A 25535-nucleotide genomic window follows, 5' to 3' on the forward strand; every position below is an offset into this window, starting at 1 on the left:
CCCTGAATAATGCAGATGCAGTAAAAATCTGCATATAACTTAAGTCAGTCTACCACTTGCCTAATGCCCACCATGAATTGAAAACATTGATTTAAGATACCTAAGAGCAAAGAAGGGGTTGGAAGTCATACCTAACTGCCACCTGACTTGGACAAACAGATAACTCGTGAGCACTTTGGAGCCCGATCCTTACAGGGCAAGCTCCTGTCAATAATTCACTCTACCCTTGAGACTGGCCCAAGTCCTAAATTCAGGAAACCAAATACAATACTGCACATAAATACGGTTTCAAGATTGTAGAAAAGGGAACAGAAAGTGGATGAGGTCTACAAAGTCAACTGTTCTGTCTGGAGATGAATTCCAATTAATTGACAAGTATATGTCATCACTGTAGAGAATTCTAAAGAAAAATACAACACTCAGCATCAGAGAAGTAAATCTAACAAATTAAAAAAGGGAAAGAAGATAGTGGATATGAACATGTTTTATTAAGTTTAAAGTGTTGTTTAAATGAAAATTGTTAAAATCCACCAAAGAATAGTAAGTTCACTGAAAGTGAGAAATATAAGTACATACCCAAAACTTGAAGTTTTGTTTAAGTAACTGGGGTGGCCCTGCATATTCTTATGGGGATGCTATCTCCTTCCCTGAATATCTATTTGGGAAATCTAGAACTGTGCGAATAAAAGAAATAGGGAATACAAAAGGTCCTGATGCTACATCTCCAAATCTCTGAAGAGGAAAAAGTTATTTAAATCATCTGAACCAACTACACAGCTTAGCAGGTGAGAGTGAGACCCACAAAAGCTGGGGGATTCACCCAATATTACAAGGATCTTGGGCAGCAGAGCTGGGGATCAAGTGAAATCAGAACAGGGTTCAAGATCCAGATAAAATGAATGCTAACCCATTATGCCTTCCTTTCACTAAGCTGTCCTTTCTTGATAAGAAACAGATAAAAATAGATAGTATAAAAGTGAAGTTCTTATCTAGCACTCAAATGTATTTTCCTAATGTACCACATTATTCATTACCTTTTCCCTCTACATATTTATCTCTTTGAGTGGACAGCATGTGACCCAATACCCATAAAATGATTTCCACACTTCTCCCTAACTCTCTAACCTACTGGGTTCTTACACTGGAGTGGACTATATACCATTTTATTAAATTTCTACTAAAGAAAGACAAAGATTTTTATATGACAGAAACTATATCCTGAAAATACATTTTAAACCAACCAATAAGTATATTTATGGCTTTCCTTACTATCTATCTACATTATATTTTTGAATGAATGTAATTCTCAAAGGACTTCTTTCCTTTTCATTGACAGGGCAATAAAATTATTTACAAAGAATGCTTTCATTAAGAGCTTCTAATAAAATTAATGAATTCTTCTAAAATGAAATAATCAACCTAAAAAAATATAGCAAGTATGTTACTCTTTTTAGATAAGCGCCATTATTAAAATAGTTCATTATAATACCATCTTGGTACACAGTGAATTAAATTAAAATTTCGCTTAGGTTTTGAAATAGAATTAAAATATCAAACCTGCTGTCGAGTTCCGTGTGATCAGTGCCCCTTCCTACCCTGGCACGTTTTCGAATCTTTGTGCAGAAAAGTGTCTTGCAAGTCCTCCCAGCACCAGAGACAGCATCACTCACGTAACTGGCTGAATCCTGCCGGCCAGGGGGCCGGTTTGTGGTCTTCGCTGTGCCGCCACACATCTCCTGAGCCGTTCAACCTCCTTCCGGTTTATCCTGACTATCAACATGGACTTGGACACAAATGTTGAAGAGCCTTTGTTGTTTGAGGGATATTCCGAAGTGACCAGCTACTCTAAATGATCACTGCACTCCCTATACAGTAGGTGAGACAAGCTACTTGGCAGCAGCCTACAAATTCCTCTTTCGAAAGTTTTTTTTTAAGAAAGAAAAAAAAAAGGAACATTCATTTGTTACGTAAATTAAGCCCACCAATGATTTAGGAAGTCAGATGCATCCATCACGTTATAAAACATGCTCTCAGCAAACTCATTATCAACAGACAAGTCCAATTCCCACTTCCTACTTTCGTTCCTAAGCTTGTGCTCCTGTTAGCAGAAGAAAAGTCCTCAACAGGTTGAGCAGCCTGGACTGACCCACTCCATCTGTGCTCCTCGGTTGGAGATTATGCGGTAGTGAAGTATTCAGTCACAAGACCTATTCATATGGCTCTGGGCAAATGCAGTGGCTTGCCTTCAGCTGCAAGGTTGTTCTGACATTGGCCACATCACCCTCTTAATGGTTCTCATGTGAGCAAGCGTCAGCTGACAGGTTTTACTCTGCAACCTTGCAAAACTCTGCCCATGGCAAGTGAAAGAGATGGTTACCCACACAGACAAATGTAAGGCTTAATGTACAGGAGACGGTTTAGGGCTGGCAGAGTAGGGACACATCCTTGCTTTAATACCAAATACATACTGTAAACTAATATATAGTAATAAGTGAGAAGCCATAAACCCTCAAAACTCTTGCACTGAATTCCTGATTCCTGGGCATATTTATGCTGAGAAAGTCCTGACTACCAGAACCAAGAACAAAAGCATTTCAAATTTAACTTCTGACACTAACATTCTTCATCTGTAAATTGAGAATAATGTTATAAAATTAATATGATTTTTCTACACTACTGTGAGTTCAAGGAAAAAATAAATTTTCTTTTGGAAGTAAAAAGCATAAGCCCCTAAAAATACAGGTCAAATTTGATACTAAATAAATAACTAAAGGATTGTCCCAATTCATTTCCCTCTTCCTCATCCTTGATTTTGGCTGAAGAAAATATTAACAGATTCCCAATATCTGATGAACACTTGCCTGAGTCTTTAGTTTCAGAAGGTTTTAAATGCATCTTTATACATGGCAGCCGTACTTCACTTCACAAGTGGGAGAAAAATCTCATGATAGTGTGGTAGAGGTCTCTACTACCTTAAGACTTTATTATGTACGTGACCCTGCAGTGTTTCTATAACAAACCCCAAAAAGATCTTAAATACATCCTCCTCTGAGAAACAAAGATTACAACACACCTCCAACAGCGACTAGACTGCTCTGTGGAACATGCTAAATGGATAGTGCCAAGATAAAACCACATTAGGAGAAAATGGGTTCATTTTTCCAGAAAGGAGAACACATTTTAAACTTAACGCTTAACTGTATGGCCAGAGTGTGATCATGGGTTCTTCTTTTTCCCCCTTGAACTGTCTTTAAAATCACTTTGTCTTTTTAACAGAGAATCAGAAGATCACTTATGCAAATGCTCTAACTTTTCCACTTCAGGTCGGGGCAGCTCACTGAGCAAAGGCTGAAAGTAAAGCCTTTCACCATCACCAGTGAAGCCCCAAGTCAGCATCTTCAATTCAGCTAGGATGTACCTCATCTACAAGCACAGGAGAAATAAAAGTATAGTTCAATGTTGATGGGGTGGGGGTCTTTAAAGATGCCACTAACTGAATTTCATAAAATATGTAGAGGAAACACTGGGGGAACAACATCCCACATTTTATAAGACTGAATTTTCATTTAAAAACTTTAATCTCTAAGAGATATTTATCGAGGACTTGATGAAATGCCAAGAAACCCTCTTTTAAAATACGTGCTCTGCATATACATTTACCTAGTAGTTAGCCACAAGCTTTTCAATAATTCTGATATTTTATATTTTACAAAGGCTTCAAAATTGTTATAAAAATACAAATTTTATCCCCTATCCAGATGATGCAAACATTTTAAATGATCAGAATCATAGGAGCGGAAAATGTCAACATGGTTACAAAGGATGTTTGGATGAAATAAAGATCAAACTGCACTGGGGGAAAAGTCCCTTAAACAGAAACCAAATGGCACAGAAAACCCGAAACCTCTTCTGTGTGTTTCCTTCACTCAGTCAGCCATCTTTACCTAAACACTTACTATGTGCCAGTCACTGTTTCTCCCGAAACTCAGCACACCTTTTAGCCACCATTTCCTTGGTAGAGTAAGGCTATAACTTCAGCATCTTTATAAACATGAATTGCTGGCCTTCTCCCCAGGGTTTCTGTATCAACACTTCTGGGGTGGAAACTGAGGATTTACATTTCTAAGTTCCCCCGAAGCTGTTGCTGCTGGCCTGGGAACCATACACTGGACAACCACTTCCTCGGTCACAATTCCGTCTTCCCCATGAAGCCTTCCTGGGCTGGAAGATCATCTTCTCTCTTGAATTCCTCTATAATTTTTAAGCCACACTTTCAACACAACACACAACTGCTTTGCAAAAGAGTAGTGTGCATGTCTTTTGATCCTAACTAGATCATAAATTCTTTGAGTATCAAAACTGGGTCTTGACATTTCTCTTGTACCTTCTACACATGGGAGATGCCCAATAGACAACTTTCTGATTGGTTTAATGCCACTGACTACTTACATTAAAAGTATGACCTGAATCGATTGCAAACAAATAGTGTGCTTCTTTGTACATAAACTCTGCCAGGAGGGTGTTTGTGCTCAAACACACACACTTTCTCTTTCTCTCATTTATTATGTGGGGGAAAAGAGTTTTGGGAATTATTTTAAGCTGGTTATTTGGCTATTTTTAAGAATAAAAAACTGTTTAAAGGATTCAGATAGAAACCCTGCTTAAAGGAAGGGAGCATCACATTAACATATTATGAATTAAGGGTGGCAGACAGGGAACAACCTAGCAAAGTCTATTAGACTCCCCTCTGTCCTACTGCTTCTGGGTGGCTGACAAGAATTTGTTTACTCAATGCTTTGTGTGTTTTTTCAATCCTCACCTGAGGATATGTTTTTATTGATTTTTAGAGAGAAGGAGAGGGAGATTCGGGGAGGGAAGGAGGAGGGAAGGTGGGGGAGGGAGGGAGGGAGAGAGAGGGAGAGAGAGAGAGGGGGAGAGAGAGAGAGATCAGTTGCCTCTTGCACCTGCCCCGACGGACAGGGGATCGAACCCACGACCTAGGTATGTGCCCTGACCGGTATGAGAACCCACAACCTGTTGGTGTTCAGGACAATGCTCCAACTGAGCCACCTGGCCAGGGCTGTTTACCCAATGTTTTGCTGTGTCTCATCTACCTGTGAATTACCTACCTTCTCTTTCTTCTTAGCTCAAGATTGCATATAAGCCTTAATTGCCTGATTTACCTTCAGCCCTATATTCTTACAGAACCCCTGTATGTATGTACATACATAATACGTTTGGTTCTTTTCTCCTATTAATATGTCTCATGTCAATTTAATTATTAGACCAGCCAGAAAAACTATAAATAAAAATGGGGAGAAACTTTTCCCTCCCCCACAACTATAGCCAAAGTTCCTTTAGACATTTTAAAAACTTATGTTCACTCCAATTGATGTGACTCATGTTATCTTAACAGAAAGGACTTTTAAAAAGTGAAAATGCCATTTCCCCTGTTCTTCCCCTTAATAACCCATAATTTCAGTTCAAAATCTGATAAGATGTAATAAAGTAGTGATGCAATCAAAACCACAACCATTATACACTATATGGTGCCAAATTTCCTTATATTTAAGTAGGAGTCTTAACTTTTCTTCAATAAATGAAAAAACAAATAATAATTGTATCATCACAACCATTCTTCTGGGATATTACAACAGCTCATAGAATACCTAAGAGAAAGGTATGTTTAGACCTTTGGTGCCCAAAATTCTGTTCTCTACCTCAATCCAATCTCCCTTTTTCACAATCTTCTCTTTCCCCAAATGGAGTTATACTCTTATATAGGTACTTATGCTATTGCTCATTAGCATGCTGGATACCCTGCTCTTAAATATTAAATAATATACACATTAAAACTGATCATCAGCCCTATCTATAACCCCACTGATGGTAAAGTTCTCTATTTCCTTCACAAAGCTCAGCCACCTTACACAAGTAGACACGCATCTGCCTCAGTGACTGGACTGGCATACTCCCCCCACAGTTCAACATGTCAACTAAACTGCTGCTGCCACCAGATACTTTCACAACACAGATGAACTTTACCCAATGTTGGAAGGGAGGATCAGAGAAGTGTGGAAGTAGCTGGCATCCCTGTGATCTGTGTCAGAAAGGGGGACTACTGGTTCAACTTTTTCAGCTGTATTTGCACTGCTTCCAATCTCACAGTCCAGGTACTGAGTGGTCCCAGAGAAGAACGTTAAGTTTATAAAATAGCCTAAGTATAATTTAGACCATCCCAAGCAAAAAGCTGGGACTCAAGATGCCAGTCTAGTCTCTTTTTCCCATGGCCAAAATCTCTAATCAATGAGAACAATGTTTCCTGTTGTGCCCAGACTCCCTCCAAATCCTTCCAATGCAGTGTTCCAGGGACCCACCTCCAATCCAAAATAGTTGGCATCTGAGAAAAAAATCCATTCCCCTCACTGATTCAGAGTAGGGAAAATTAAAGGAAAAAAAGTTTCAAGGTAAGTATTCATGCAATTCTGCATTCGCTTAACTTCACACTCTTCAGGTGATAAATAACAGTAATCACTGTATGTGATGAAAAACTAACTCAAAAGCCACAACTGAAAGAAATGGGTTTGAAGTGAGAAAAAAAACACAAAGGTTTAATATAGTTCCCCCAAAAGCCCAGTCTAATTATCCCTATCTAATGAATCTTTCTATAAAGAATATTTCTCTGCCTATTCACATTACCTTAATGAGAAAAAAGGAAAAATAAACGGAGGAGAGGCCTTGGCAGTTCATGATCTTTAGCCACCACAGATGACCCTCCTCTTATTGGGGTACAGTAGTCACCACTTATCTATGGGGGATAAAATAAAATAATTATAAAAATATACTCTAATAAAAGTTGTGTGGATGTGCTCTCTCTCACAATATCTTATTGTGCTGTAATCACCTTTCTTCTTGTGATGTGAGATGGTACAGTACCTATGTGATTAGGTGACGTGAGGTGAATGACGCTGACGTTGTGGGATAGCGATAGGCTGCTACTGACCTGATGATATTCCAGAGGAGGATCACTGAGCCATGACAATGTCATGTCTTCCACCTACAAATGTAATGCCTTTTCCATCTTAACTAAGTATTCATCACCCACTGAAGCTGTAACTTTCACAGTTTGAGGTGTGATAGCAAAACTAGCACAAATTCCTTTCTTCTTCACAATTTCACAGAAGATTCATTCTTACTGTATATCTTACCAACTTAAACATGAGTTTTTTCTTCCCATATTAAGTTGAGAACTTTCCCCTTTTCACTTAAAGAAAGCACTTTATAGCTTCTCTTTGGCATATCGAATTGCCAGTACCACTTTTCTTGTGCTTTGGGGCCATTATTAAGTAAAATAATAGTTACTCTACCACAACAGGAGATCTGATAAGTGAGATGCTACTAGGTGACTAACAGTCGGGGAGTGTGTCTAGCCTGGAGACACAGACAAAAGGATGCTTCACTTCCGAGGTGGGATGGAATGGATGGTACCAGATTTCATCATGCTACTAAGAACAGAGCGCAATTTAACTTATTGTTTCTGGAATTTTCCATTTAATATGTTGAGACTTCCAATGACCACGGGTAACTGAAACCATGGAAAGCAAAACCATGAATAAGGGGGGGACTACTGTAATTTCCTTTCTTCCATAATGCATTTTCCATACACCCATGAACAGCTGATCATAGCCTTTCTACCAGTGGTTTTCAAAGCATAATCTCCAGAAGGCAACACAAAAAGGTTATGGGATGCTGGTAAACTACTGTTTCATGATCTAGGCACTGGTGCTATGAATATACAGCAAGCAAAATATGTACACTTTTCTGTCCACATATTATAGTTCAATACAGAGTTTTATAAAAAAGCGCTCATGGACAAAGAGCAAATGGACAAAGATAAGGGGATGAGAAAGCTTTCTTAAAGCAGTGTGATTTAGGGAAATGGGCTTTGGAGAAAGATCCAGGATTAAAATCAAGTCTATCAGCCCTGGCCGGTGTGGTTCAGTTGGTTGGAGCGTCATCCCATGCACCAAAAGGCTGTGGGTTGTGCAAATACCTAGGTTGTGGGTTCAATCCCTGGTCGGGGTGTGTACAGAAGGCAACCAATCAATGTTCTCTTTCACATCAATGTTTCTCTCCCCCCCCCCCCCCCCGCCTTCCCTCTCTTTAAAATCAATAAGCATAGCCTCAGGTGAGGATTTAAAAAAAAAAAAAAAGATCAAGTCTGTCAATACTTGGCTGTTTTCAGAAACATGAACATGAAGAGCTCCAAATACCTAAGTAGTGTCCCAGCCTCATAATGCCAGTTCAGTGTGCAATCAGAAAATAACATACTTGCCCTAATGCCCTCTGAGCTCATCTGACAAGCTCGGCACTCGGGATATTTGGCAATAGGTGCAAACTCAGGCATACAAAGTAGATAATAACTAGATCAACTGTTTATTCTTCATGCCAGGCATTGTTCTAAGTGTTTCATTTAATCACTGGAAGTTGGTAGCACTAGTATCTTCTTTTAACAGATGAGGGGAATGCAGCACAGAAAGGTTAGGGAACTGGTCCAAATAATGTAGTTTGTCAATGTCAATGGCAGAGCCAAGCCTTCTGTCCAGGCACACACACCCTCACCCCCCCGCCCATGACTCAACCACACCACTCACCCTCACCTGCTATGCCGGGAGGTGCACATCTGCGCCTGCCATTCTGAGGGCTGATTTGGGAAGAGGTTAAAGAGGAGGCAGCTGGATATCACTGACTGATAAATTAAGTCAAATTCTTTCTCTGACATCTCAAACCCTGGGCCACCTACAATGTTTAGATTCTCACTCATTCAGTCCTCTGTGAGGACAAGGCCCCAGTCACATGCACTGTGGGTGACTAAGGCTCTTGTTGGACACCTTGCCATGAACCCTGCCCCGCTCTCTGGTAAACAGTTGCTGTGCAGGAGCCAAGCACAGCAGCCACCCCACGGGATGCCTGCTCTGCCCTCTTCTCTTGACTGTGCCCAGCCCAGCACTGTAGCTAAGGGACAAACTCCTACACAGAGTGATTTTTTGATCCATACAAATCTAGCTTAAATATATAATAAAACCAACCAATACTGCTGATTTGACATAAGTAAGGAACTGCCTGGGAGATAATTTGGCTTTCATATTGAGATAAAAGTTACATGAAAATTCAGGATAATCTATCTGTGGTTCCTAATTATAATCCAAATTATTTTCCATTCTCATAGGCCTATAGTTTGAAGAAAACAGCATTTAGCACCCGGCACAGAAAGGGTACTGAGTCACTGAAAGAATAAATGAATGAGTGGCATGTTTACATGATATCTGTGAAACACAGAAAATTTCTTATGTTCTAAAGTTAAATAAAAAGGAAACAGAATTATGCATGCACTTTGGTAACAAGTGTACTTTTAAAAAACCCAACATGGAAAAAAGAATGTTTTTCCGTTTAGTCTTCTCTATTTTCCACTTTTCAATAGTAGGTATATATTATTTACAAACAATGAGTGAAACTACTTTTTTTTTAAAGTCCTTGCTGCCATATCAGAAATGTTCACTTGATTTCTTTATTCTATAACAATTCTGCAGGCTTTATTGTAAGGCAATTGTCAGAGTCAAAACCAATCGCTTCTCGGCCTTTTGGCTAAGATCAAGTGCAGAGTCAAAACAATTTCTGCTGAAAAGCAAAGCAACATAATTGCTAACATTAATATTAATATAAGCCGGAAGAAGTATATATCTGCAACTATATACTAATTTAAAATCTCTAACTAAAAACAAAACTCCTCAATTTCCCTTTATTTGGATACTTAATTTAGTACTTAGCAGCAATACAAAACACATAACAATGAGAGGATTAAGCTACATACATTACACTTTTATTGAAAAAGTGCTTTTCAAAGGCTATCTAACCAAGTACCAACAGGCTGACAATGGAGATAAGGAAAAGAAAGATGAGAGTCCAGGAGATCCCCCAATGTAATAAATGAAACAGTGGCCTTGAGGAGGAGAGTTACAATGAAAGTGTAGCTGTAACTATCTCATCTCTAACCTTTAACAAGAAAAAGAGGCAGCCAGGCCAGGCCTGCTAAGTCAAGGTCCGTAAAGGCTCCACCCATAAGAAGGGGCACTGCTTATCTTTCTGTGTCAGTGTAATGATTCACCCTTTCTGAAATCAGCTAGATAACCAGAAATTTAGGTTTAAAAAACTTTATCACTTATTCTTTAAGGTCTAATATCAGACCTCAGTCTACAGTACTTTTCCCTGTGCATGATTTTTACAACCCATCCCCATGTTTCACTGAAATTAAAAACAAGCACACCATTATTTTCAAGACTTCCACAAGTTAGAAACATATTAGTGACAAAATATTACACAACTTTTAAAGTTTAACTCTGATTTCAAGCCAGGCTGTCACTAGCATTTGGACCCTAGCAAAAGTATCTATAGTCCAGATCTGCTTAAGGAGTTGGAAGCTGAGCTACTGGGTTGGGGCCATCATCTCTGGAATCATTCACAGGTCTCCCATTCTCTACCAAGCATGTGATCAGAGCACACACAGTTACAAAGTAAGGTAGAAGTTGCCTTGAAGAGCTGTTGCAGAAATTCCTGTTCAACACACTTGCTCACGCTACCTATCTGACCGAGTACAGCTCTGCAGTACTGCCAGTTTTCGGTGCTCCCACTCTCCCCATCAAAATTGCCATTATTCCTACCAAAACTATAATTCGTGAGAAGCATGTATCAAAAAATAGCAGTGGAGAACTCTCAGCTATCTCCATCTCCCTTCCATTTGGATGTAGAGCTACAACATCAATCAACTTTTCTGTTGATGCTTTGAAACTATGCAGCCTACATTACTCAAGTGCAATGCAGAGCGTACAGGCAAAGTCACATGCTAAGTTGCTGTCAGTATTCAGACACAGCAACTCACATGCCCAAGCCACAACTGAAGCTTTAGCTCCCTTAGCTGAGCAGTGAGACCCTCTGCAATAAGCCTACTCATTGCTCTGCACCTTGCTCCATTCAGGTAAACTACACACCTGTGTCCCATGTCCCACCTGGTCTCTGAGTCTTCCTTGAGAAGGGTTTTGTTGTCAAAAGGCCTTTCTCTCCCTCTCTTTCTTACACGTATAACAGCCTTAAAAACATAATGTTTAGCATTTATAATTTTTTTTAACATTTATAACATGGGGATACAACTATTTATCCCAGAGGAATAAATGATTCAATCAACTTAGTGTAAATGGCATCACACAAACAATAGCTGTTATTATTGTAACTGTTATAGCCATTGTGATGATTTTAGAACTACTGGGAGTTATTTATTAATCCATTCTTTAATTAAATAAGCCAACAAAATAAAAAGCATTTGACACTCTTACACAATTTATAAAGATATCTCATTGGATTTGCAGAATAATTTACAAACCTGTCTTAAAACATGCTATCTAAAGACTTAGGACTTCATCCTTTCAAATATTTGATGTGCCAAGAACAGCTCTGCAGTACTGCATTTTCCGTGCTCCCACTCTCCCCAGGCTACACCCGTGTCTTAAACCCTGCAATGGTCACAGTGTAGGGATGCTGAAGGAAAGAAAAACGCAATTAGTGTGCTGACAGTGTCAGGGCAGATGTGGTGATGGTGTGACAGGACTGTCATTACTGGGAGGGTGGGAGAGGAAGGAGAGGCTCTTACTAGAAGTACCCAAAGTACTAAGGCCCTCTCTTTGCTCACCACTAGTGATATGAGAGCTGAAGAAAGGGAAGAAGTTTTATCTGCAGCACGGCGCGCTCCTGGCTCCCTCTTGACCCCTGCCCATGGAGATATGGCAGCCTACATCGCAACTTCCACTGCTGCCTCCCTTGTCCAAGCCCCAGATTTGGCCAAGACTCTCGCAGTAGCCTTCTTACCAGTATCCCACTCATACCTGGCCTGCTACAAATCCATTCAAAGGAAAAGGCAAGGTATACAGAAGAATCAAGTTATGAGAGTTAACAGAGGTTAGGTTAAAAGGTAAGTTAGTGGTGACAGAAGATGCTCCTCTGCTGTTCTCCTTCAGTATGGGTTTGACAGGCAACAATAGTGACACTACCAAAATACAGCTAACATTAAAAGCTTCTCCCATAATATGTCTACCACTGGCCAATTAAGTGAGAAAGATTCTTAATGTGCTTTAAGAGGTCTAAGCTACAAAGACTGAGAAAGCTGCTTGGGAGTGGATAGAAATTAATTTATGAGAAGAGAAAGCAGGGAAATGAGAGGCTGGGAAAAGGATCTTCAGCTCTGAATCAGCAGACTCTCATTTCTCTGAGTCAGTTCCTCATGACAAGGCTTAGTACTAGGAACTCAGGACAAGCCAGCAACCAGACAAGCAGTCACCATCAGCAGTGTCTCTGCTGCGAGAGGGTGTCATACAAGGGAAAAGAACCCTGGATAGAAGGCAAGAAGATCTCTATTCTGGCCCAGTCATTCACTAGCCACATGCCTCTGGGGAAGACACTCAGCTCTCCCGAGCCTATTTCCTCAGCTGCAAATAAATGGGCGATAATGATACTTACTCCACCCATCTTACTGGGTGTTAAAAATATGTGTTAAAAATGTAAAAGTCCCTCTGAAAAACTGTATAACTTTAGGCAAATGTGGTGTATGTTGTTTTTTTAAATATGCACGCATCCAAAAGTACTCCCTGTCCTGTTTGAGTTGCTCAGCTCATAGTCGGCTGCATTGTATTTACACAACATAAAGCCAAGATAAATAACTTTGGCCACAGTGACATCTGGCAAATGATAATTCTATCCAAGAAAGTCAACTCCCTACCCCCCACCCCAAAACATGGCCAATTCTCTGGAAGCTCCAGGCAATTAAACCCTCTAAATTACTCATTGCAAAGTCCCTTGCGAACAATAAACTCTAGAACAAATTAGTGCAACAGCTAGAAAATTATATCTACAAACTAATTAGCTTTCAAATTAACATAAGGCATTCTTTCTTCCACTGATAAATTACTTTTCTACATCCTATGTAGCTTCAATCACAACAGTTTCCCATCCTAAAATACCCTTCATTTAATTCTCCAAGTCAAATCCTCTTAAGTTGTTTTAGGACCCAAACCAAGGACAGCAAACCTGTAAAAACTCCTCACAATGACCCCTTTCCAAAGAAGTTTCAACATTTATCTATAATGGGAAGGCAGAACAGACTCTCTATATACAATGCTTCAGAAGATTCTCTATTTGTTTATTATAGCTAGAATCTCCCCAACAGCCATCGTTCAACTTTCCCCCTTTGGCTACACCTGTGTCTTACACACTGCAATGGTCACAGGGTAGGGAAGAAGGGCTGCAGGCCATGCACAATTCCCAGGAAAGAACACACAGGGAAGCGGTGTTGATTCACAGTAACCTCGAACCTGTATTTTGTAATAACAATTTTCAGACTGTAATGCTTTAGCTGCTTTTGTAAGGTATTATTCTCTCCTAGCAGTTCATCACATACATCAGAGTGTTAGAATATCCCTGGAGAACTTCTACACCAGATCATGAACTTCCCGAGGGCATGGACACTACATCTTTAATTTCTTTTGTGTTTTCCTTGTGTAGCTAAGCTAACACTGAGCAGAGTGAAGGCACTTAGTAAATGGTTGTTAACACTTGGAGTGCGGGTGAATTTCCCGCCAAAATACAAGATGGCTCTGTCTTTTGGTTTTGTTCCATCCACCAAAAGGGTGGATTACAAACAAATATTTGGTAGTACGCAGTTACAATCGGCCCGAGTTTACACGTTTCCCGCACTCCACCGCAAATCTATATGAACCGAGTTAAAGACGGCTCCCGCGGAGTACGCGCAATTCACGCGAGCCGACTTAACTTGTTTCCCGCACTCCAAGTGTTAAGTTAGAAGTGACCTCTTTTCTCTCATATTTACTAAGGCTGCCTCACAAATAGCTGTTCACCTAAGTTCTGGAAATAGTCACTCATAACCTCATTATGCCTTGGCTAGAGGTGACATAGATTCAAACGGTTCTCTGAAAAATAATTACACATTTAAAAATCTGATTGTGTTTAATTAGTCCAAAACACAAGCTAACACTAACCTTGATATCAATTATTAAAGGGATTCAGTTATATTTCATCCAGTAGAACTGTTGTGACTATTGACTTGATTTTATTTATTACAGAAGGATTTCCAAAGAAAAAGAACAAACTTTTTAGGGAAAAGTTTTCTTAGCAGAGACACTTTTTACTATTAGTGACAGTATTCTACTTATTTAAAAGAACTACATTCAGGTACACTAGGAACTTCAGTGACATTACAAAAACAACTGGACCTAGCAATTTGGTTTTTAGTAGTAGTCATTTTCAGAGTATTCCCTGGAAACTCAAAGGGAGCAATGAAATACTATCCAACAGAAATATATTATGAACTCTGTATATAAAATTTAAATTTTTCTAGTATTCAAATTTTTAAAAAGAAAAAAGAAACAGGTGAAATGAATTTTAATAATTTATTTAACCCATCATATAGGGGTGAGCAAAAGTAAGTTTACAGTTGTTCATATGGAAAATCCCATATAATAAAAGGCTAATATGCAAATCGACTGAACAGTGGAATGACTGGTTGCTATGACTCGCACTGACCACCGCTCAGCCAGAAACTGGGCTCAGGTGGCGGGAGACTCTCCTACCTCTGCGGCAGCACTAAGGATGTCTGACACCCCCCAAGGGCTCCTGGACTTCGAGAAGGCACAGGCCAGGCTGAGGGGCCCCCTCCCCTCGCACATGCACGAATTTCATGCACCTGGCCTCTAGTAATACAATAATAAACTGTTTCATGTACTCACAACTGTAAACCTACTTTTGTCCATCACTGTATATAAGATCTTATTTCAACATGTAACCAACATAAAAATTATTAATGAAATATTCTAATTCATTTTTTTTTCATACTGGCTTTAAAACCCAGTGTGAATTTCACACTTAGAGAACATCTCAATTCAGACCAGCCACATATAAGGTGTTCACCAGCCACACGTGGCTAGTGGCTATCGAATTCAGTAGCATAGCTCTAGAAAACTCTTAAGAATTACAGTAGTAGTGTACATGTGTGATTTGCCTCTCCTTCATTTCCAAACCCCATCAAAACAACTAATGAGAAAAGACACAAAATCTAATCCGGTGGCTAGTGGAAAAGTTTGGGAGGCTAGAATCAAAGTGTCCAGAGAGGTGTGAGTGGAACCTTTAAGAGAGTCAAGAGGAAGCTGGCTATCTAACCAACCCCCACACAAACAGAACCGAGAGGGATCATTACCTCTATTTACCAAACCATAAGTATGCACATCCGCCAGTCTCAAATGCCATAATAATGAAAATCACATGACAAGGGAACTGAAAATTGAAGAATTACAGGCACAAAGAGATAAAGAAAATTCTGGAAGCATAACATCAATCTAGCTCTCTGTAGAAGAAAAAGCATCTCATGACACTTAGTCAACACTTTGGAGCAACTCCTCTCTTCCCCTCCTGCCTCTAAATTTAATCAGTAAACAATCTTGTTGATTTTTTCTCCATGTCCTTCCCATGGTACAAAGAGGGTGTACACCATAAAGTACAATGTGTTCTGTGCAGTGAAGAACCTTGTCACTCATTTGATACTTCGCTTAGGCCTCTTATACCCACTTTTACACCTGGACTTTAAAAATTCCTGGATCATGTCTCAGGGCTCTTGGAATCTCTGGAAACAAGCACACAGCTGCACTCAGTGGGCACTGAAATTGTCTTTGTTAGCTCTCTGGACCCTTTGATCTATCACTACATTGTCCCTCAGAGCTCAACACTCCTATGAACGATGGATCCAATAACCAACTATGTGCTGTTCTGCCTTCTTTCACAGCCTTCATTTCTACCCTCCCATTTTCTAGTATGACTTTAACTACAACCTCTTATCCTTACAGCTGCCTTATTCCCTCCAAGCCTGACCTCTGACTTTATATAACCTTCCAGTGTCTTCCTGTATCAAACCCATGCTGGCTTTACTTCTTTGGCTTTCAAGCCCTACAAAGTCATCGCTTTCATTCCCCACCACATCAGTCGTTCAGCTGGGACAGCCCTCAAGACTCATTCTTGCATCAGTTGACCATTTACCTTGTCCACTCTAAGGCTGCTGAGCAGGCACAGTACTTCCACTGTACAAGGGATTCTCGTTATTCACAGCACTTATGTTCTATAAATCTCTGAGAAAACTAAATTAGTTCATGATGAACCATTGCTATTAGAGGAAATAAACGATTAGGTTCCTGCAAGGGTCTGGCCACAGCATTTTCATCAACTGATTCATACTGGACCATGTTTTATGTGTGTTTCTGTTTAAAGACACTTTATTTAATATATATTGATTGTTGCTTCAAAACATCAAAATCCCAGCCAACAACACTATAACTCATGCCTGAGCAGAGCTTATCTAACATATTTTCTTTCTAAGGGACATCACAGACTTCTTGCCTTAGACAGCACCCCAGCACTATGCTTGGGGGCCATTTTAAATGGCAACATCACCAAGAAAAAGCACAAAAATGAAAAAAAATGACCACCTCAACACTAAATAGACCATGAAAAGGACTCTGTGTGCAACATGAGAGCTGATATAAGAAAGCAGAGTGCTGCCTTGTTTGACCTTAGCAGGGAATGTGAACATCGGATGACTTCAATATTTTGCCCATCTGCCCATGTTCCTGAATGACCACAAAAGCATGACAAGCATCGACTTGGGGTTAGAAACAAATTTTAAGTGAGTAGGCGAATTCACAAACATGGAATTCATGAATAATGAGGATTAACTGTACTTAGTATCTGATATGGTTTTTTGTGAGCATTTCCTCTACTAAACCATAAGCCCCCTGAAAATGGATCAGGTCTTAATCCTCCATTTGTTTCCAGAAACTAGCATACCAGTAGTGCTTGGCATACAGAAGACACTCAATAAATGTTTGTTAACCAGAACCTTATCCACATTCACCTTTGCCTCCTTCTATAGGAAAAAGTTTTGCTTCCCCTCGTCTAAGAAGAAGACTAGATCGATCCTGATCTCTGGGTCTCAGTGTCCCTCCCCTGCTCAGGGACACTGCTCCATCAGCTGCCCCACCATCTCTTCCTTTTATCTACTTTCAACCCTTATACACATGACACATATTGAACTCAACATGACTGATTTATATTACCCTCATTTTTTTATTCTATACAACGCAGAGAACTTGTGGGGAATGAAACACATAGGGTCATTACTGACAGTCCACAGAGGCAGGGAGTCATTACACTCTGTAAGTCTATGGAAAACAATGACGTTCCAAGAGAGAATTTCCTGTATTTTAACAGTGGCCAGTTGTAACTCGTAAAATTCCTAGTATCACAAACATACCAACACAAAAACTCCTAAGGGTTCTCAATCCAGAATAAACATCTAAAGCCTAGTGTATCTGTGGCCACTAAAAATAAAAATGATGTATAAGAAGGGACTGGAAGCAATACTGCCTGAGAGTGTTTAGAGAGAAACCACAAATTCCTATCACAACTCCACCTTCTCATTTATTTCTGCCCCTTCCTCCACCCACCTCTCACCTTGAACTCTGTCCATTCCACCGAATTAGGGTTCTGGAATACTAGTGAACAACTTCTAATTAAAAAAAAACACTGGTCTTTATATTTAGAAAAACATCTGTAGTTAAATGGAAAGACGTTAAGAATTTAAAAATTATTAGCTCAAATATCAAAATGACTTAAATATACATATTTAGCATCTAACTCACCAATGGAAAGACAAAAACCGAAGAAGAAGCTAAGTGGGGGGAAAACACACACAGACACACTAAAAAAAATAAAGAAATCCACCAAATTCAGAGGCCTAAGTCATTTAACAAATGTTTATGGAGCACTTGTAAATCCTCCTTGCCTCTATCTTCTGGTATAATGTTAGCTCCTAGGACACACTATAACAGAGCAGTATGGACTAAACCTTCATGAACTGAACTGCTAAAGGGCATTCATTTTTGTATTCTACCAATCCTTTGTACCTGGACTATGGAAGATGTTCAGTAAATGCTCTTTTTTTCTTCTTTGTGTTTTTTTTGTTTGTTTGTTTGTTTTTTCAGAGAGGAAGGGAGTCGGGGAGAGAGAGAGAAACATCAATGATAAGAAAGAACGCTTGATCGGCTGCCTCCTGTACTGGGGATCGAGCACACACCGCCGGCATGTCCCCTTGACCAGAATCAAACCAGGGACCCTTTAGTCTGAAGGTCAATGCTCTTATCTCCTGAGCCAAACTGGCTAGGGCAGTAAATGCTCTTGATAAAGATTTATTGTATGGTGTCCTATAAGTTCATTGTAAGTTTACTTTTAGAGCTCAGAGCACATGTCAGAAACACTACAAAAGATGGTCAGAGTACCTGGCCATCCAGGTTAACCTATACCGACAGTCCTCGGGTTATGCCGGACTCAACGTACGTCGTTTTGTGGTTATGTCGCCATCTCCCATTTATTTATTAAAAAGAAAGTTCTGTCATTTCGACATATGTATATATGTGCTTTATGTTTTTTATTATCTATTTACCACAAGTAAAGGTCAGGAATCGTTATCTTTCTTTTAAATATTTTTTACTGTTTCACTTCATTACTGCTGTGTATGTGCTCCACGTGAGTGACGTAGGTGCTTATGTAGGTGGGTTCCGACTTACGGCAAAAATCGCGTTACGTCACGCTGTAGGAATGGATCTCCGACATAACTGAGGACCTACTGTATTATAGCCACTGTTCTAATAGTAAATGAATTAACTATTCTTCATAACACAGTAACACCTTTAATATCTTAACCATGAGAAATGTCTTCCAAATGGTAAGAGCCTGCTATTTTATATAGACACACACACACACACACACACCAATCCCACTCTATTTTAGAGGCTCTGAGGGTAAGGGAGGATAGCAGGAGACTGCTCAAGAACCAAGAGTTATATTTAAGGTATAGCTTAAAGAAGAGGAATCTGAAGTAGCTGAGACTCCATGAATGCAATATGGTCCCCTCTTGCTCTGGGAACAGAGTGATTCAATGAGGCACCACCACTTCCTAGAGAAACACTGCTTCAATTTTGTCTGCGTCTGCATATTAATAAAGAACCAATTACAAGATGTGATTGGAGATCAGGAAAGGCCTGGTAAGCCTGCGTAGAGGTGAGGTGTTCTCACCCTATATCGGCAGACAAAGGCAATACCATCAGAAGCACTGATCAATACACTGAATTAACTTCCCAGTCAGGGCCATAGAATAGAAAATGCTCTGAAATTTTTCATAAATTTCCCTGGACACCAATCCAATCAAAGGTCACACCCAGTAGAAGACAGCATAACAAATGGTTAATTAGCTAATAACTGAGCAGCTTACTATGAGCTTAGCTTACTCTGCTCTCATATCTCATCTAATAGGGAATCTATTTCAATGTATAGATATGCAATCTGAGATAGAAAGTAATTTGCCCAAAGTTAAACAGCTAGTAAAAGAGAGGTGGGGTTCAAATCTGACACACATCACACATATTTTTAACCTCTTAACTGCTATGTATCCTACCTAAAAAAGAAAAAGACTAAATTTATTTAACTTAAAATTTTAAATGTAAACAAACTATATATACTGAACATGTATACAGTGGCTCTATGTGGAAAGTGCTTGGAACAGGGCCTGTACATGGTCAGTGCTCACTAAACTTTACTATTATCATTTTTCTATTAGTGCAGACTAGATGTAGGAAGGGAGGAGGAGCAAGCTCATGAAATGGAACTTGTTTTTTAAATGATACTGCTGTGAAAGTCCAGTTTGAGTTAGTTAACCCTGGCTTTTCACTATTGTCCCTTGACAATCCAATAGATTCTACAGCAATTAATTCCTAGTCTCACTCTAAACCTTTAATGGCTTTAAACAAAAGAATCACAGCAGCACAGCTGACCCTTTCCTCCTTCCCCCTTCACCCTTCCACTAAGTGCAGCATTATTTTCATCTAGAACATTCCCACCACTCCAGAGTAACTGCCAGGACAAAGCCACCATCCCTAGAGTAGGACAAAAAATTCTCATTACTTTCAACCAGAAACTATTCTGTTGTTACATAAGCTTTTCCTTTTACATTGTTTTTATTCTTGACTAAGGATAGAGCATGTAAGGGGAAAAAGTCAAGTAGCTTTGACTGCTACATATGGACATAGCACACCTGATTGCCAACAAAAGCTGAATGCCGGGAAATCCTGTGAGTGGGTGTTTAGAGAGCTGGGGCAGGGAGGCTGGGACAGTTATTAGGCTAAATCCAGATTGCGCTCAACATCAACTGAGTGTTCCTCGGGAGACTCGCCTGTTTTTGTGGAACCCACTTTAACATTTTCTTAAAGAATACAGCAACTTTTCAAGAGGCCTGTCCATATGTACAGCCTCTTTTACACTGAGTAATAATGTCCAAAATTTCCATAAAGAAATCTAAGCTAAACTAGATGATCTTATCTCCCTTCTCCTAAAATTATCCCCAACAAAAACCCCAAACAAAAGCTAAGATGATCTGCAGGGGAAAAATGAAAAGCTGCCCGGCTGGTGTTGCTCAGTGGTTGAGCATTGACCTATGAACCGAGAGGTCACAGTTCAATTCCCGGTCAGGGCACATGCCCAGGTTTCTGGCTCGATACCAGCGGGGGGGGGGGGGGGCGCGCGTGCAGGAGGCAGCCGATCAATGATCTTCTCCCATCATTGATGTTTCTCTCTCTCTCCCTTTCCCTTCATATTTTAAAGCATATTTTAAAAAAAGAAAAGGAAAGCTGAGGTCAAAGACATTAAGCTCACAACATGAGCTAACGGGTCCTTTGTTTTTTCATTTATTCAAACATTTCCCAAGTACCTATACATGCTTGAGTGCTGTATCCCAAAGTGAACAATACAGACATTGCAATGGTCCTCCCAGTCTTTGCAGTGGAGTGGAAGGGTCTTGCAGAGGCAATTACAACCCAGCAGGATAGGGTGCTAAATGCAATGATGAGTATGAGAAAGAGCAGGGCTATCTAGTCCTGGGAGGGTGGAAGGCTAGGAGAGGCCCCCTATCAGAGCATGACCAGGTACCAGGCACTGTTCTAACGTTGCAAGAACAAACCCATTTATATCTCATAACCACACCAGGAGGTGGTTACTATTATTCCCAATGTACCAAGAACACAGCAGCACACAGCACAGAGCAGTTCAGGAGTTATACATATCCTACAGCTATTAAGCATGGTGTCAGGATTTGAAACCTGAAGTCTGGTTCCAGAGCCCATGCCCAGCCTCAACCACCAGCCTAGGTCAGAGTCAGTAGATTAAAGGCGGAAGGGAGAAGGCGAGTTCCAGGCAAAGAAATCTTTATAAAGGGAAAGCTCAAAATTGTTTGAGGAACTAAGAAAAGTTCACTTTGGTGTAAGGAGTGTGACGGGAAGAGCAAAGAGAAATGAGACAGGGGCAGCCGCGTGAAGGAGTTGAGAGGTGATTTTTATAAGTTTCATGTACAGTTCTGAGCACAGCAATATCAGGAAAGGGCATAAATCTAATGAAAATAACAAAGTTTCAACAACACACAAAAGAATGCAAATTTATGATCATTAAAAATTTTTGAATGCATCTTAGCTATACGTTCATAACAGCTAGCTTTTAACTGTTAAACAAGGCAACTGGCCATATTTAGGACTAAAAACTGGCTAAGACCCAATGCAGGAATCAAGAGGCCTGTGTTTCAGATCTGGCCCTACCCATACAGACAACTATTTTTGTGACCCTGGCCAGTGAGCCTGTTTCCTAGTCTATAAAATAAATATAACTGCTTTGGAAAATAAATGAGAGTTATTATGGCTAAGTCCATCTTATCAATTACACTTTCTCTGAAATACTGCCCTTTAACAGACAACAGCACATTTAACCAATATTCACCTCTCTCTCACCACAATTTATAGAAAAGAAACCATAGAAAAATTGGTTTGCATCACAGGTAATTTCCTAACTTCATCATCCTAAACTTCCAGCATGGCTTGTTTCTGCTTTGAAACCATCACCACTAAATTTCATAGGCTAACAAATCTTTCTTTGACTTTGCTAAGGAAAAGAAATGATTCAATTAAGAGGGCTTCTGGCTAATTGCTCTCAGGGGGTCAGGGAATGTTCCTAACTTTCTTAATAACATGTAAGTGTGAGATTCTCCAATCCCGGACTGTCCCCTCCTAGACTAGTGGGAGATGGCAGCAGCCACCTGGAGCCACAGGTGCTTCTGTCTCAGACGTAAAATTAAAATCACACACTTGGGAGCTAAAAGAAACCTTAAGGCAGTGGTTCTCAACCTTCTGGCCCTTTAAATACAGTTCCTCATGTTGTGATCCAACCATAAAATTATTTTCGTTGCTACTTCATAACTGTAATGTTGCTACTGTTATGAATCGTAATATAAATATCTGATATGCAGGATGGTCTTAGGTGACCCCTGTGAAAGGGTCGTTCGACTGCCAAAGGGGTCTCGACCCACAGGTTGAGAACCGCTGCCTTAAGGCCTTGAAAAGCAATACTCAGAAAATAATCTCTCCCCTTGTGTTTCTTATCCCCACCCCACTACATCCATTAAAGTGGCAAATTAAAGGTAGGAAGAACATTATGAAGAGGAAATCCCATAGAACCATCATGAGAAGGAAACCCCAGGAGATCAAAATCACAATACCCTTGACTCTGGTTAATTAGTTACTACTCTTTTAGGAAACACGGAGCAAGGATCTCACAGAATAAAGGTTGCGGGGGTGAATGACGGAGCCTCTTCCTAAACTAAGCTGTGTTATGTGGAAAGTAAAAGCCCCTATCAACTCTTTACCATTTGAGGACAGCTACAATTTATGGGTGAAATAAGTATTTTCAAGCCCTAGTTGGTCCGCTTACTTCAAAACTGATATCCACAAAATTCAAATGGGAGAAACAAACTTCTAATAGTCCCTTGAAGCTGTAGTAGCAGATGACTAATGCACTAGCAAACACAGGTTGTATTTTTAAACTATGGCCAATGAAAACCAAAACAAGTGTTCCCTTATTCATCTGAATCTCATCTGCCATTAATGTTTTTACTAAATGAACTGCATTAATACAGAGCTATCTGGTCACTTGTTTTTATGAGGATAAAACAGTGTGAGGCCATTAGAATATTTATCTTGGACAGAAAACCAAATTAGGACCAGAAAACAAAATTAGGAATAAATAACCATTTCTCTAGACAGAGTAGACTTTCAGTGATGGATGTAAAGACTGGATTTAACATTTTCATAACTAATCTAAGTGACAGACTGGCCAGAGGTAGGGCCATATTTCTAAGTGGCATTAAACATTTTTACCAGGAAAATGCTCAATGAGAGGGAACACACAGTAAGATCTTTCAGGGTTCTTTGAACAGATAAGTAAATAGTAAATTAATTTCAGGTCAGTTCAGTTCAGGTAAAGATGGTGCTTAAACTATACTTATGATAGACCAAAACTCTTTAAAAAGCATATTCTTGATAGAATAAGTCATATATTTCTTTCTGAGGCAGTGAACCTCAGAAACCTAAACTGAAACTGGTATAGGAAAAAATAAAATGATTTATAAAAAGTCTCTACCCTGGCTAGTTGGCTCAGTTAGCTGGAGCACTGTCCCACACACCAAAAGGTTGGAGGTTCGATGCCTTGTCAGGGCACAAACCTAGGTTGCAGGTTCAATACCCAGTCGGGGTGCATATGGGAGGCACTGATCAATGTCTGTCTGTCTGTCTCTCTCTCTCTTCCTCTCTCTAAATATATCCTCTGGTGAGGATTTAAAAAACAACCCAGCAGCATAGGGTGATAAATGCAATGGTGAGTATGAGAAATAGCAGAGCTATCTCTCTCAAAATAGACTTTATTTGGTTAGAGCAGGTTTACAGTATAAACACACTTATTGGTTAAGTTCTGAAATATAAGCATTGGGAGATGTTCTTAAAGCTTCAGAGACAAATTTATGCAAAATTGTTAAAGGAACTTTATATAATGGGTAATAAAATTCATACCTCTCTAAGCAGTGGTACCAACTGAAAACAAATGGGTTCAAATAAATACATGTAAACATTTTCTGAGCTCCTATTAATGTACTCAGTGCTATGCTACACACTGCAGGGACATACATATAATGTTCCTTGCACTCAAGGTATAATCAGTAGCATTTGGATAATTAGAAAAGCAATTAGTAGAATGTTGTGCCATGGAAAAAAAAATCACACACATAAGAATAAGTCTAAGTTCAAGAATTCAGAGGGCATACCCATTTGGGGGCAATCAACAAAGACAATCAGAGGTAGCATCTGAATTGAGTTTAGCACAAAAGAGAATTTTGACAAAAGTAATTACGAGGAAGAGAATAGAAAAAAAGTCTTACGAGCAAAATATGGATTTCCCAGGCTCTCTGGCAAATACTGGCTTAATGTCTCCCCTGACAACCAATGCCTCATAAACATCACTACTTGGAATATCCACTGTATCTCCAACTCAGGATATGCAAAACCAAACGTATATAGTCCCCCTTTAAAGGTCATTCTTCTTATAACTGTGTTATTTCCATTAAGTATGCTATAATTCTCCCAGGTTACTCGGGCTCAAAACCTTGATGTTATTTTATACATTACTACTTTTTCAGAATTATTTATCCTTTTTGATAACACTTCCCTCTCTCTCACTTTCAGATCTCATCTAGTTTTTCCTTTTAAAATATGCACATTCCTCCATGCATTCCAGTTAGGTCCCCACGGAAACAACATTCAGAGAAAGCAATGGAAGATATATAAACCCTTAATTACTCGTCAAGCTTTGATGCCAAATCTCAGCCTCAAACCTTAGTAAGTTAGACTGGGCCAGGCTTTGGACTGGATGGAACCAGATGGAGAATTCCAGCTGTGATGATTCTTTAGGCCACCCAGAGCCTAAACCAAAGTAGGTCAAAAGACCTCCTCCTCTGCCCCCATAAGGCCACACAGGAACTAAGCTGATGGACCTTTTCTGAGAATGTCAGGAGGTTGGGAAGAAGAGAGGGAGAGAGGGAGGGGAAGAAAAATAAATATAAAATCTGCTTGTGGTCAAGGTCCCACATCCCAAATATTTCTAGGATGGGAAGAAAAAGTGAAGTCTTCTCAACAGAGGGGAGATAACTGGTAGATTAACAATACTTTGGGGTTTGTTTTGAAGGAGATGAGAGACCCCATTGTTTTATCCTTAAGGAAAACTGTGCCCCTCTCCCACTAAAAATATCTCTGGGGTACTAAAGGCCCAGTGCTTTGCATATAAAGTTTTCTAACATAAAAGGAGAGAGCACAGGTCTAGCACATTATAGCAATACTTTAACCCCAGGGAAGTTACCTACTACTGTCTGCTTATTGGACCACAACAATTCTGACAGTCAGATGCTAATTTTGACATAATTCTGAAAAGAGCCTTCCTCTTAAACAGCTACTTAA

At 39.7% G+C, this 25535-nt stretch overlaps 1 protein-coding gene across 6 annotated transcripts in view; it reads right to left on the reverse strand.

The window, feature by feature from the left end:
* Positions 1–25535, reverse strand: part of FNIP2 (folliculin interacting protein 2) — a 116682-nt gene that overhangs the window by 86360 nt on the left and 4787 nt on the right. For 2 of the 6 annotated variants that reach the window (XM_023755364.1, XM_023755371.1), the window contains exon 1: positions 1558–3143. The exons of 1 other annotated variant lie outside the window; for it this stretch is intronic. In XM_023755364.1, the coding sequence (XP_023611132.1) occupies positions 1558–1733 (176 nt within the window). In that variant the 5' untranslated portion in view covers positions 1734–3143. Of the gene's footprint in view, positions 1–1557; positions 3144–25535 lie in introns of those variants that run through there. 3 more of the 6 variants (XM_006081848.3, XM_014456356.2, XM_014456385.2) reach the window with 2 other exon arrangements.

The sequence above is a fragment of the Myotis lucifugus genome, unplaced genomic scaffold (genome assembly GCF_000147115.1).
Source record: "Myotis lucifugus unplaced genomic scaffold, Myoluc2.0 scaffold_1, whole genome shotgun sequence".
Taxonomy (NCBI): domain Eukaryota; kingdom Metazoa; phylum Chordata; class Mammalia; order Chiroptera; family Vespertilionidae; genus Myotis; species Myotis lucifugus.